Source organism: Phallusia mammillata, chromosome 2 (genome assembly GCF_965637545.1).
Source record: "Phallusia mammillata chromosome 2, kaPhaMamm4.hap1.1, whole genome shotgun sequence".
Lineage (NCBI taxonomy): Eukaryota > Metazoa > Chordata > Ascidiacea > Phlebobranchia > Ascidiidae > Phallusia > Phallusia mammillata.
The window spans coordinates 25914829-25929459 of NC_137253.1; the positions used below are offsets into that span (position 1 = coordinate 25914829).

General features: G+C 38.0%; 1 protein-coding gene across 1 annotated transcript; it reads right to left on the reverse strand.

Annotated features, from left to right (window-relative positions):
* Positions 1-631: 631 nt before the first annotated feature.
* On the reverse strand, positions 632-10099 carry LOC145213208 (uncharacterized). The gene is made up of 6 exons (XM_080081439.1): positions 9350-10099; positions 8281-8503; positions 7943-8091; positions 4503-7878; positions 2154-4388; positions 632-2055 (listed from the first exon to the last, which is right to left on the reverse strand). Exons 1-6 carry the CDS (start codon positions 9728-9730, stop codon positions 632-634), a joined length of 7788 nt encoding a protein of 2595 aa, XP_079937565.1. The 5' UTR covers positions 9731-10099.
* Between the last annotated feature and the right edge of the window lie 4532 nt (positions 10100-14631).

Here is a 14631-nt window from a genome sequence, read left to right on the forward strand (position 1 = left end):
TGTCACCCACTTTGGACCAAATGCCAATAGTGACGAAATACGCTAAGTTCAATACAATTTTTGAAATCTTTTCGGGCCCATTATATTTTTTAAATTCGCAACATTGCCTCATCTTTTAGTCTATTTTAATAATCCGTTTTCAAAAAAGTGAACCCGACTCGATAATTACAGAAAAATGCAATTAACTAACACCCACTTTGGGCCAAATGCCGAAACTGACGAAATACGCTAACTTCAATACAATTTTTGAAATCTTTTAGGGCCTATTATTTTAATCCTGTTCGCCTTCAATTTTTATTTTGCCGGTATTGGTTGAAAGCCACTACACCAACGTCAAGGTTCCGACAACAGTAGTGGTTTTATTTTTTGCAGATAAAATCTTTGTTTGGACAAATTTAATAGTTTAACCATTACAATGTAGTGTTGTTTTTTGGGCTATGGTTACAATTTCCTGACAAATTATTTGTCCAAACAAAGAAAAAAAAAACTGCTAGCTTTCATGCAGTGCATGCACATAGCGCAACATTGTAACATGGAAATGCAATTTTTTCATGCAATGCGATTTTTTTTCATGCAATTTTTTGATGGAATCATTTAATACCAAGATCAACATTTTTATACGTTTATAATATCATTGAAAAGTGTTTGCCGACATACCCATTTCTCTTGAAGCATCTACGTACGACATATTCTTCACCTTGATGGCGCAATGTATATAAGCTTCCAAATTTAGTACGTGGGTTAGAAACAAGTTGATATCAAAAGGAGTATTTTCAAGCGCGGAAGAAATCAAACTTCCTGATGGCGAATATTCAGATTTCAGTTCTTTTCCCACATAAGATTCTCTAAATATTTGTTGTCCAATAAAACGCTGACGCACGCGAGAACGACAGAATTTGTGATCAACAAAGCGCACAACATTCTCAAGGCATTCTTTATTTAAACCCTTACAAAACCTAAATTCTTGATTTATGCCAATCAGTTCACTTCTGCGCTTTTCATGAAATAAACACATACGATAACACTCGGGTAAGCGTTTGGCTTCATTAAACGTTTTGGAAAGAATTGTATGCAGACTGTGAGCAATATATTTGTACGTTTCTTTTGTTTCTGAGTGTAGGTTTTCAAAGTCCGAAATCAGAATTAAATTGTCGTCAACTGATTGCTGTAGATCTATGTCTTTGCTGACAACAATGTCTTTCGTTGCAACAGATGACAAGTTGACGTGACGTCGCCGTCTAACTATTACTTTAACTGACGTCGTTGGAGTTACAGTTTTGGCAATTGCGTCAACATCTCCGCCGATTCGTTTGTAAAAAAACAGGCAACTTCCAGTCAGAATGTTTTCTTTTTCGCATTCAAATAATGTCCGTTTTACCATTTTATCATTGAAGAGGGTTAATCCTAGTTCATCAAATCTATAGCACACGTAATGACCAGATGCAACGTTAGATCCCATATGAACTACCACAGAAACTAACTTGTAGGGATACGTTTGCGAAAAACATTGTAAGGATAGAGTTCTATCAGGGTTTACTGAAGTACAACACTTCTTTTGCAAAACGTTCCGCTTTAATGCCAAGCAAAATATTTCCGAAGCGTTGTCTACTTGTGATGCCACAGATGATTCCGTATGTTCACCGCAAACTGAGCAGTGGGCAGCGACAGTATCATTAAGTTCTGCATTAAAATACTCGGATAGAAGTTGGTTGTCGGGTATATTTTGAAACATTGACAGAAATATAATGCTTTGATTATTCACTGTTCTTGACACCGTACCACAAACCACACACGTATTTGATGTCTTAAGTTGAAAACGCGTATTTAATTTGCAATGCTGCAAAACCAGTTCAAAGTCGCAAAGTGTGAAAAACTCACTAACATCTTGGTCCTCTCCTACTTTCCATCTGTTGTATCTGCAAACTTCTTCGATTAATGCGGTGTATGAGTCAACTTCAACTTTTTTCTGCACTAAACTGCAAATGTAACCAGCTAGCTTTCCTTGTATGTTCTGAACAAAACTTTTAGGCAGCTCAACAACAAGACTTTGAACCGCTTGCAAAGTTGAATTTATCCAGCAATTATTAAAATCATTTGGAAGACCACAAGCAGTTAAAAAATCGTTTTCCATCCTTCTTTAATTTGAACATTACATTTGCACGAATTCTCAATTAATGCATAAGTCTGCCATTGTCGAAAACTAAATTCGTCAAACGGAAAAACGCTCATACCCAGGGTTTCTGCTGCAATTAAATCAACAGTGTAGCAAACACATACCCCACAACTTGAACCGTTGTTCTGTTGCACTTTCGAGTCTAATAGCAAAAGCACGTCATAGCCGGATAACTTGCAAAATAACGGGACCAGCGTTTTTTTCAGCAACAAGATTAGTCCTGTTTCCGTCGGTTGCATAGAATCATACAGAGTAAGCGACTTTTTGGGTTTATTAAACCACAGTACAAGAAAATGACTGTGATGTAGTAGCGCAACAAAAACGTTATCTTTTATGTCTTCGTCACTGCGAACAATTTCTTTGAATGCCCTATGAATATTCTTAAATTTCTTGCCGTTTAAAATTTCTGATGCCAATAACGTGGAGATGTATCCGTATTGATCAGCACGTAAATAGTTACAAAGACGAACAACTCGTGCAATATAATGATCAACAGCCTTGTCTGTTAACCAACCAAGCGTTTGATCGGAGTGGGACTTGTATGCGTTTTGCGTCAAAGCTGTGTACGTAGAACCAATTGGCTTAGGACAAATAGAGCACAAATCCAGCCATGATAACGTTTGGTTACATGGCATAACAAGAGCCGAATTTGCAATTGTTACTGGGTTTAAAGGAACTTTATTCCAAACGAGATCTGCTACGGGTTTACACGTTGCAACAACATCGTCATTATTGGGACAAAATATGAAAGCAGGAATAACAGGGGTGTCTGTCACTTCGGTACTGTCCTGTAACGAAGTTGCCTTATTTTGATATTTTAGCTGTTTCACGAAACCTTGTGACGAGTAAAAACTGGTCGCATTGCGTTTTCTTTTCTTAAACTTAGACACAACCATAGGCGTCGAAGTTGCAAACGGAACAAATTGTGTTTTCGAGACTTTTTTAGGAGTTGTTGTAAGGTGTTGCACAGAGTCGGCGAACTGTTTTTGTAAAACCTTTATGGCGTTGAAGTATTTTACCACAAAGTCGTCAATTCGCCCTACACGCTTGCCATCAATAAAATTAACTTTCATGTCTCCGAAATGTTCTTCAATTATACCTTGAGTTTGATTGTTTAACATAATAGTTTGGTGACCAGCTTGTTGCAAAATTTCACACTTTTTGAAAAATGCTTCGTACGCATCGAGTTGTTCGCTTGATTGATTGCCTTTTGTGTCATGCCGAGTTAAATCTCCAAGCATTAACTGCGAGGTTGCGCAAATTCTACTTAAAATAATTTCCAGTACCTTCTCACACAACTGAGGGTTGCAATAAACATTTTCGTCGCAATTGGTATACATGTGATCCTTGCACACTTGCGAAGTATTAAAATTATCTAAGTTATTTTTGTACCTAACGTAAAACGGTGAATGACGTTCCTGCAATCTGTCGGACGACTTGCAAGCATAAAAATAATCAGTGCTATCGTCGCTGCCGTTCTTACCATTGGCATCGTCGGTGTAGTCCCGTAGCCGAAATAATTGAAGGCGTTTAAAATGTTTTTCAACCAACGCAGAGGTTTTTTTACAGTTTGTCAAAATGTAAAAACTTTCTACGACCTCATCTAGTTCAGGTAGCGTCGTGCATGAAAACATTACGTTAATCCAAAACAAGTAAGTTGTAACGATTTTACGTTTATTGCTGTATTTATGGCATAAACACTTGGCAGCTTTCATGGCATGACTGTAGCAATTATGAAAGATAGTTTTGGTCAAGTCAACCTCGTCAAATCTCCCGGTCACAATTTTGAAACAGCGGTTGTAAAAGTCTAATCGCGTTTCATGCAATATCGCTTTCAATGCAGCGTTCCACATAGCCATTGACCCATCAATTATAATTAGCGATGGTTTTTTAGCACGACCACAAATTTTAGCCACGTCGAACAAAAAGTTTTCCAGAAAATGACTAATTGTATTTGCATCATGTAAACAACTGACACATGTTGCTACGGGAAGGGGAGTTCCACCTTGTGTTGGGTTTCTGATTAATAAGGTGTACACCTGAAAATCGGAATAATTTTCAAATCGTCGCAAAATGCTTCCTGTCGAATCTAAGTACGCAATATCAAACACACAAATTTGATTGAAAGTTTTTACCTGCGCTTCGGAATACATTACGACCATTGGCGGATGAACAGAAATGTGTCTGATAAAGTATTGGCTTTCCTTTTCCATTTCTAAGCGTAAAGTATTTAGATTAATGTACCACAATTTGCTTATTCGGCGACCTAGACTTCCTTCACTTTTAATATTATTCAATACAGATTGGGACGGCAGATATGTGTGCGCACCTAACCAACGTTCTTCCGGTTCCATTTGGTCGTAAAGTTCTCTGTACTCTTTAACAGCGGTCTTCGTTTGCATGCTTTTGCGCAGGGTATTCCTAAACGAACCAGTAACTCTTCTTCGCCTTTTACACCCAGGTTGATGATTTCGATTTCCACTCACCCTTACGTGCCCTTCCACTTTATCAACATATGACACGAATGTAATTGAATATTTTACCTCACATTTACAGTTTTTGCAGTTTCTATGGCTGCAATACAAATTCACCCAACCTTCTTTGTAACAATCGTCTTGGTTTTTAATTGTTGCAACACCATCAACATCAACCAAGTAATTGTTTGAAAAGTTTGGAACGCACGAGCAATACACCTTTCGAAGTTTGTCTAAAACCAGCTCACGATATAAGTCGGTACCAAAACGATTTCTTGTACGATCTGCCACCATGTTTCTCCAATCTTCTAGCGAAAATTCAATGACATCCTCAACCCTGACCATGTCTACATGCCGATGTTTTTTTTTGGTTTTGTCACCAACCCCACCAAGGTCTTCAATGGTTGTGGTATCTAATACCGACACATCATAAAACGGGTCGCCAATTTCGTTATCTTTTTCGGATAAAACAGCCATAGGCACTTCAAGGTTTTCAGAGGACAAATTCGAATTTTGGTCATCCGAAACAACGGTTTGTTCGGAAACGTCTGTCACACTACGAACGCTTTCATCTAAATCGCTTAAAACTTCTGTAGGCGACTGAACATCTTCATTTAATGCAGTTAACAAATTTGATTGCGGTTGATTCAAAGCGACTGTTTTTACTAAAACCTCTGTCACACTGCGAACGCTTTCATCTAAATCGCTTAAAACTTCTGTAGGCGACTGAACATCTTCATTTAATGCAGTTAACAAATTTGATTGCGGTTGATTCAAAGCGACTGTTTTTACTAAAACCTCTGTCACACTGCGAACGCTTTCATCTAAATCGCTTAAAACTTCTGTAGGCGACTGAACATCTTCATTTAATGCAGTTAACAAATTTGATTGCGGTTGATTCAAAGCGACGGTTTTTACTAAAACCTCTGTCACACTGCGAACGCTTTCATCTAAATCGCTTAAAACTTCTGTAGGCGACTGAACATCTTCATTTAATGCAGTTAACAAATTTGATTGCGGTTGATTCAAAGCGACTGTTTTTACTAAAACCTCTGTCACACTGCGAACGCTTTCATCTAAATCGCTTAAAACTTCTGTAGGCGACTGAACATCTTCATTTAATGCAGTTAACAAATTTGATTGCGGTTGATTCAAAGCGACGGTTTTTACTAAAACCTCTGTCACACTGCGAACGCTTTCATCTAAATCGCTAAAAACTTCTGTAGGCGACTGAACATCATCATTTAATGCAGTTGACAAATTCGATTGCAAAAAAACTGTTTCTGGTGAGGACTCCTTTTCACTTTCAGCGGTTTTGTCGAACTCTTGTTTGGAAGATAGCCAGAGCTTGTGTTTATAAACGGACCGACTACTTCGGCCATCTGACCATCCTTCACAAACAAGATGACATTTACTCCATACTTCGGGTGAAAATCCCAGAGCGGGTGACAACTGATCGAGAACGCACTTGGGGTGGAACCACTTACAACATATTTCACATTCAACCATTAGTTCACCTTTCCATTTTTGTTCGCAAACACAATGAACATTGTCGGGCAACGTCTCGTGTTCACTTTCTGACATACTCTGGTCGTGACTTTCAGCGCAATCATTTATTTCACAATACGTAGATTGTATTAGTTTTCTAAATGAGGTGTGATTTAACCATTTGCGTCTAATTTGGAGAACGTTTTTTGGATTATTTTTTATACCACCAGACGTAAGAAATGAAATAATAGCTTGTCTTGGGATCCGCGTGGAGTTTGGATAATACCGGAGGCAGCTTGCAAACAAACGAATTCTCGATTTGTCCCATTTTACCCCATCCACATTTGACGAAAGCGATTTTGGTATGGGAATTGCCTTGATCTTTGTTTCATGAGAAACACAAAACTTAGTTAAACGCCTAAGTCGAGTAGAAATGTTATATCCTTGCCAACAGTCATTGCTTTTCAAAAATTCGAGAGCAGTTTTTTTATCAAATTTTTTAAGGTTATTCTTCCGCCAAAATGTCGCAATTGCTTTAATCAATCTGTCAACATTGCAGTAGCGAGCACCACCTACTTTTACCAATTTATGTGGAAGGCAAATCGCCCAAACCAACATATAAAAATAAAAGACAGGAATCAATTGTCTACGTCGACATACGTTGGCATTGCGGAAATAGTGCCGAAACGTTGCAAACAAATTGAAAATAAATGTAAATCCCACACAGTGCAAACCAAACAACAGAAATGTTATGTAAAAAACAAAGAAATAACACATGCAAGACAAACCTTTCCTTGTGAGACTGATAGCAAGGGCAAGGGCTGATTTCATCTGTGACATGCACGACCAACTGTTGGCCATTCCCTTTGATGCGTGGTCTGAGTGCAACTTCGCTAGGATCGGAGGTTTCGCAGCAGAAGAGTTGGGCTTGCCTGGGACGACAGATTTCGCAGCAGAAGAGTTGGGCTTGGTTGGGACAGCAGGTTTCGCAGCAGAAGAGTTGGGCTTGCCTGGGACGACAGATTTCGCAGCAGAAGAGTTGGGCTTGCCTGGGACGACAGGTTTCGCAGCAGAAGAGTTGGGCTTGCCTGGGACGGCAGGTTTCGCAGCAGAAGAGTTGGGCTTGGCTGGGACGGTAGGTTTTGCAGCAGAAGAGTTGGGCTTGCCTGGGAAGGAAGGTTTCGCAGCAGAATAGTTGGGCTTGCCTGGGACGGTAGGTTTCGCAGCAGAACAGTTGGGCTTGGCTGGGACGGTAGGTTTTGCAGCAGAAGAGTTGGGCTTGCCTGGGAAGGAAGGTTTCGCAGCAGAAGAGTTGGGCTTGCCTGGGAAGGAAGGTTTTGCAGCAGAAGAGTTGGGCTTGCCTGGGACGGAAGGTTTCGCAGCAGAAGAGTTGGGCTTGGCTGGGACGGTAGGTTTTGCAGCAGAAGAGTTGGGCTTGCCTGGGAAGGAAGGTTTTGCAGCAGAAGAGTTGGGCTTGCCTGGGAAGAAAGGTTTTGCAGCAGAACAGTTGGGCTTGGCTGGGACGGTAGGTTTTGCAGCAGAAGAGTTGGGCTTGGCTGGGACGGAAGGTTTTGCAGCAGAAGAGTTGGGCTTGCCTGGGAAGGAAGGTTTTGCAGCAGAAGAGTTGGGCTTGCCTGGGACAGAAGGTTTCGCGCCAGAGGGGGTAGACTCGGCTGGGACGGATGGCTTTGCAGCTGATGGGGAAGACTTCGCACTGCTTTGAGGTCGCCATTTCTTACCATTCTGTGTACACAGTTGGTGCGTTAACAATTTCGGTGACTGATTACATTTTTTATACAATGCCTACCTCATGTTTTAATGGCTTTGTTTTGTAAGGGCTGCCATGAAATGAATCCACAACACATCCGAAATTGTAAAGTTTGCGAAACTTTTTTGATTCTTCTGGTGTTTTTGTTGGTGCAGTGCTGTTTGAACTGCAAGCAGCTGTATAGTTTTCTAAAGTGAAAAAGAGTGCACATTGAGTCGAAAGATTAGTGGGGTTTCAAAAATTGGGGCACTTCTGTTAAAATCAACGTCGTTGTCACTTTTTTTCATACTTTTATGGAAAACAACGTCCAGGATAAATTTTAAAATTAACATCAAATTGTGGTTTTTGCAATTTGGTTTTCACAAATATTTTCTTACCAAACAAGATGGTTTGTATATGGGCTTCAAGGCTTTTCACATAATGCTGCAATCCCCAGTCGGAAAGGTGAAGTTTGTCAGACCAATATTCTCGGCGACCGGGCACATTAAAATCCAAAAAGCTTAATTTTAGTCTGTTGCACAATCCTCTCATCATGTAATTCGCATAACCAACGCACTTGTGGTGGAAGTTTGTTTGAGGCAGTATACCTCCGATGACGATCTGTTGAAAAATATCATAACTTCCACTCAGCTTCAGTGCTTACTACTCTTCTGCCTTCTATAAACAAGCATGCAAACCGTAGCAGGTAAATGTCAAACTTGCGGCCGATATTAAACTGTTGATACTAGTCACGGGACAAATTTTACAACAAACAATACTGCTAAAAATCGGCAGATGACCAATTTTCTAAAGGTGCTCTAATATCGCTGGAGTATGTTACCACCAGATTGAATATAAATTTAACTTAGCATTAATTCCAACAAATTTTAGCATTATGAAATAGTAGTCACTAACTTTATTGTATGCGGCTTACAACTGAGCAATAACGGTATTTTATTTCCTTCAACAGTTGGTTAAAAACTTAACTAAGTACATTTTTAGGAACAATTTCAGTGTTACATACCCTGCAAATTGCGCGATGAAACGGTCACTGCCCCGTAAGCCTAATAAGTTGTAAAACCTTTTCATGCTAACCGAAACATTTATTCAGAAAAGTACGATAAACTTCTTTTTCCAAAAGCACATAATTGCAAAAACACCCTTTATGACGCAAAAAAACAACTGATAACTGTTTTTGTGCCGTAACATGACATTCTTATTTGTCATTTGTAAAAACAAGGAAACATTTATGTTTTATTTATGGTTAACCTTTGGCACCAGACCACATGTCGCCTCCAGACCAAAATGAGTTCGACACCCCTATTTAAAGCCAGTTTTCACTTTGTAACACATGCACGAAATGGTTTCTCAAGATTTATACCTCATTATCGTATTGCGAACGGTGTGCAACACTGTACGTATATACCTACTTTAATATCACAAGTATAAAATATTTGAAGCACCAACCTGGACATTTGGATAATTTTTTTGGCATGTATCAATAAGACGTAAACATCGTCTTTCAATTAGGTGATGGTAAGCACAGTGACCGTTGGCGACATCGTTTGTTCCAAGCGCCAGAACAATTATATCGATGTTTTTAAATCGCTGTCCTCGCTCTAGTTCAATGCACCCGTGCTCCATCTTTCCACCTGGAATACAAATGACATTTAACGAAAATGATTCGTTCTCTGACGATACTACCTTCGGCAAAACAAGATTTCTTCCGTTGCTGTCTGTGAGCAACAAAACCGAAGGAAGCAAAGATTTATGACGAAGATAATGCGTCTGCTTTCCGCTTACACCCCACTCGTACTCCACTGGTGGCGTCCGTTTGAATTTCAGCATTTTTTATGCAGCTTTATAAATCGTATTGCGAGGCTCAATGAATAATCAAACTAAATTGACTAATAAAGTTAAAAAATAACAGAGATCGAGATGTTCAAAAGAAAGCAATCAGGAAATCAAGTAGCCTATAAACTCGTGTAACATCGCGAAATTTTGTTTCATCGTATTCGGCTTAAATACTTAGGCACAGGCCAATGTGCCCCAAAAAGCTTTGTTACAGTGCTCCCGAAATTCGGAAATATTTTTAGCAATTCAAACTGAACGATGCTGTGTACAACGTATTTAGATATTGTATGTAACGGACGTGATTATCTGCGACCCAGAGTAACTAAATAAAACACTACATACATGCACACATTACAAAGCCATTATTTCGCAGAACTTTATTAAACTTCTCAGTTGATACAGGATTACACGCCGACTTCTCAATGTATCATTGAATCTTTTACGAACACAACATAAACTGAAGTAATAAACTGAATCACAAAATCTTCATACATCCTCAGCACTGTCACATCATTCCTTTTTAATCATAGGCTCACAATAATGTAAGCCTATAACCAATCTACGGATAATTTTGTCCAAACAATAACGTCTTAGCTACAATGTGGCCCCACAACCTTGCACATTTCGATGATTTACCCGTAGAATATGCAGTAATTATTTTTACCTTCTAATCGGACTTACGCTAGTCCAATAACAGGTTTTCGGTTTATTACGTTTTTGGAAACTCACAAAACCACCTAAAGTATTTCTCAAAACCATCAAATGGAGTGCAAAACGTTATATTTACTGCCAAATTATTGCAAAAACTTTCACCAAATGATTATCTCTCGCCTTAATTTACTGACTTAAATGCAGTTATGCGTTGCAGCCGTTATATATTGTCACAATTTTGCTATAGATCGACCTCGGCAATAGTACATGACCTAAGTCACATGCGACGATATCTCGCAACCCCCGGACGTTCATACCAAGTCTTTTGTTGCAGGCTGCAGCTTTACAACCTCATTACTTTTCTTATCATCCATAAATGTGCCGGTTTCATCGTGTCGCCCGTCACTCGCCGCTTTGCTGTTAATCCTCGTGTCCAGCGGAGTTAACCCCTTGACCTTAGCCATTGTTACTCATAGGTAGCCCTGTTTTGTAAACGAGTCATTTTAGTACAAACTCACGCTGGTAGAAGTTTGCACGGTTGGGCGTTTAGCGTACATGTGGTTGTACATTTGTAATTTGATATGATGGTTTAACTTACAATCATTGACGGGATTCAAATGTTTTGTCAGTCGGTTCTGTCACAAATGTCATATTTTAGAGCCGGTTCTGTAACAAAAAGTCCATTGACAGTTAAAAGTAACGCGAACTGGACAACTGGTCGCTGATATCATAAAAATTCGTGAGACGGTTTTATATAACCGGTGCGAACCGGCTGAATCCCACCACTGCTTAAAATCGTTTACTATGTCTGTAAGTAATCATATTTCTTGTAATTCGATTTTATTCGAAAAAGGGATAACTGAAGTGTAAAAAACGAATTTATTGCTGACCAAAGTACGAGTGCGTTACTGTTCCGATAGTCGTACCCACTTTTAGCGTACCCGAAAAACGGAACGTGACATATACCAAACAACAAGAAAAGACGACCTACTGACTTCGCACCAATTCGTTATGGTGCTTTTTAATACCAGCGCGGATAGCGCGACAAACAATTGCTGTTACTGCTATTGCCCTTGTAAACCCATATTCCTCGCTGCATGTGTCTAACAACTGAAAAGGGTCAACTAACGAGGTAAATAGGACACCATGTCTAAAACCGTAGAGTAACAAAATCACGCTCCCAGATTGCATTGAACTTAGCATATTTCGTCGCTTTCGGCATTTGTCCCAAAGTGGACGTTAGTTAATTGCATTTTGCTGTAATTATCGAGTCGGGTTCACTTTTTTGAAAACGGATTATTAAAATAGACTAAAAGATGAGGCAATGTTGCGAATTTAAAAAAAATAATGGGCCCGAAAAGATTTCAAAAATTGTATTGAACTTAGCGTATTTCGTCACTATAGGCATTTGGTCCAAAGTGGGTGACAGTTAATTACATTTTGCTGTAATTATCGAGTCGGGTTCACTTTTTTGAAAATGGATTATTAAAATAGACTAAAAGATGAGGCAATGTTGCGAATTTAAAGAAAATAATGGGCCCGAAAAGATTTCAAAAATTTTATTGAACTTTCGTCACTATATTTCGTCACTATAGGCATTTGGTCCAAAGTGGGTGTTAGTTAATTGCATTTTGCTGTAATTATCGAGTCGGGTTCACTTTTTTGAAAACGGATTATTAAAATAGACTAAAAGATGAGGCAATGTTGCGAATTTAAAAAAAATAATGGGCCCGAAAAGATTTCAAAAATTTTATTGAAGTTAGCGTATTTCGTCACTATAGGCATTTGGTCCAAAGTGGGTGTTAGTTAATTGCATTTTGCTGTAATTATCGAGTCGGGTTCACTTTTTTGAAAACGGATTATTAAAATAGACTAAAAGATGATGCAATGTTGCGAATTTAAAAAAAATAATGGGCCCGAAAAGATTTCAAAAATTGTATTGAACTTAGCGTATTTCGTCACTGTAGGCATTTGGTCCAAAGTGGGTGTTAGTTAATTGCATTTTGCTGTAATTATCGAGTCGGGTTCACTTTTTTGAAAACGGATTATTAAAATAGACTAAAAGATGAGGCAATGTTGCGAATTTAAAAAAAATAATGGGCCCGAAAAGATTTCAAAAATCGTATTGAACTTAGCGTATTTCGTCACTGTAGGCATTTGGTCCAAAGTGGGTGTTAGTTAATTGCATTTTTCTGTAATTATCGAGTCGGGTTCACTTTTTTGAAAACGGATTATTAAAATAGACTAAAAGATGAGGCAATGTTGCGAATTTAAAAAAAATAATGGGCCCGAAAAGATTTCAAAAATTGTATTGAACTTAGCGTATTTCGTCACTATAGGCATTTGGTCCAAAGTGGGTGTTAGTTAATTGCATTTTTCTGTAATTATCGAGTCGGGTTCACTTTTTTGAAAACGGATTATTAAAATCGACTAAAAGATGAGGCAATGTTGCGAATTTAAAAAAAATAATGGGCCCGAAAAGATTTCAAAAATCGTATTGAACTTAGCGTATTTCGTCACTATAGGCATTTGGTCCAAAGTGGGTGTTAGTTAATTGCATTTTGCTGTAATTATCGAGTCGGGTTCACTTTTTTGAAAACGGATTATTAAAATAGACTAAAAGATGAGGCAATGTTGCGAATTTAAAAAATATAATGGGCCCGAAAAGATTTCAAAAATTGTATTGAACTTAGCGTATTTCGTCACTATTGGCATTTGGTCCAAAGTGGGTGTTAGTTAATTGCATTTTGCTGTAATTATCGAGTCGGGTTCACTTTTTTGAAAACGGATTATTAAAATAGACTAAAAGATGAGGCAATGTTGCGAATTTAAAAAAAATAATGGGCCCGAAAAGATTTCAAAAATTTTATTGAAGTTAGCGTATTTCGTCACTATAGGCATTTGGTCCAAAGTGGGTGTTAGTTAATTGCATTTTTCTGTAATTATCGAGTCGGGTTCACTTTTTTGAAAACGGATTATTAAAATAGACTAAAAGATGAGGCAATGTTGCGAATTTAAAAAAAATAATGGGCCCGAAAAGATTTCAAAAATTGTATTGAACTTAGCGTATTTCGTCACTATTGGCATTTGGTCCAAAGTGGGTGTTAGTTAATTGCATTTTGCTGTAATTATCGAGTCGGGTTCACTTTTTTGAAAACGGATTATTAAAATAGACTAAAAGATGATGCAATGTTGCGAATTAAAAAAAAATAATGGGCCCGAAAAGATTTCAAAAATTGTATTGAACTTAGCGTATTTCGTCACTGTAGGCATTTGGTCCAAAGTGGGTGTTAGTTAATTGCATTTTGCTGTAATTATCGAGTCGGGTTCACTTTTTTGAAAACGGATTATTAAAATAGACTAAAAGATGAGGCAATGTTGCGAATTTAAAAAAAATAATGGGCCCGAAAAGATTTCAAAAATTTTATTGAAGTTAGCGTTTTTCGTCACTGTAGGCATTTGGTCCAAAGTGGGTGTTAGTTAATTGCATTTTGCTGTAATTATCGAGTCGGGTTCACTTTTTTGAAAACGGATTATTAAAATAGACTAAAAGATGAGGCAATGTTGCGAATTTAAAAAAAATAATGGGCCCGAAAAGATTTCAAAAATTGTATTGAACTTAGCGTATTTCGTCACTGTAAGCATTTGGTCCAAAGTGGGTGTTAGTTAATTGCATTTTGCTGTAATTATCGAGTCGGGTTCACTTTTTTGAAAACGGATTATTAAAATAGACTAAAAGATGAGGCAATGTTGCGAATTTAAAAAAAATAATGGGCCCGAAAAGATTTCAAAAATTTTATTGAAGTTAGCGTATTTCGTCACTATAGGCATTTGGTCCAAAGTGGGTGTTAGTTAATTGCATTTTTCTGTAATTATCGAGTCGGGTTCACTTTTTTGAAAACGGATTATTAAAATAGACTAAAAGATGAGGCAATGTTGCGAATTTAAAAAAAATAATGGGCCCGAAAAGATTTCAAAAATTTTATTGAAGTTAGCGTATTTCGTCACTATAGGCATTTGGTCCAAAGTGGGTGTTAGTTAATTGCATTTTGCTGTAATTATCGAGTCGGGTTCACTTTTTTGAAAACGGATTATTAAAATAGACTAAAAGATGAGGCAATGTTGCGAATTTAAAAAATATAATGGGCCCGAAAAGATTTCAAAAATTGTATTGAACTTAGCGTATTTCGTCACTATTGGCATTTGGTCCAAAGTGGGTGTTAGTTAATTGCATTTTTCTGTAA

Excerpts from the sequence above, each read along its gene's own strand:
- LOC145213208 (XM_080081439.1), bottom strand. The coding sequence starts at position 9,730 with ATGCTGAAATTCAAACGGACGCCACCAGTGGAGTACGAGTGGGGTGTA. Across the intron at positions 8,504-9,349 it reads AAAATTATCCAAATGTCCAG|ATCGTCATCGGAGGTATACT; the intron begins GTTGGTGCTTCA and ends ATTTTTCAACAG. Across the intron at positions 7,879-7,942 it reads CAAAGCCATTAAAACATGAG|AATGGTAAGAAATGGCGACC; the intron begins GTAGGCATTGTA and ends CTGTGTACACAG.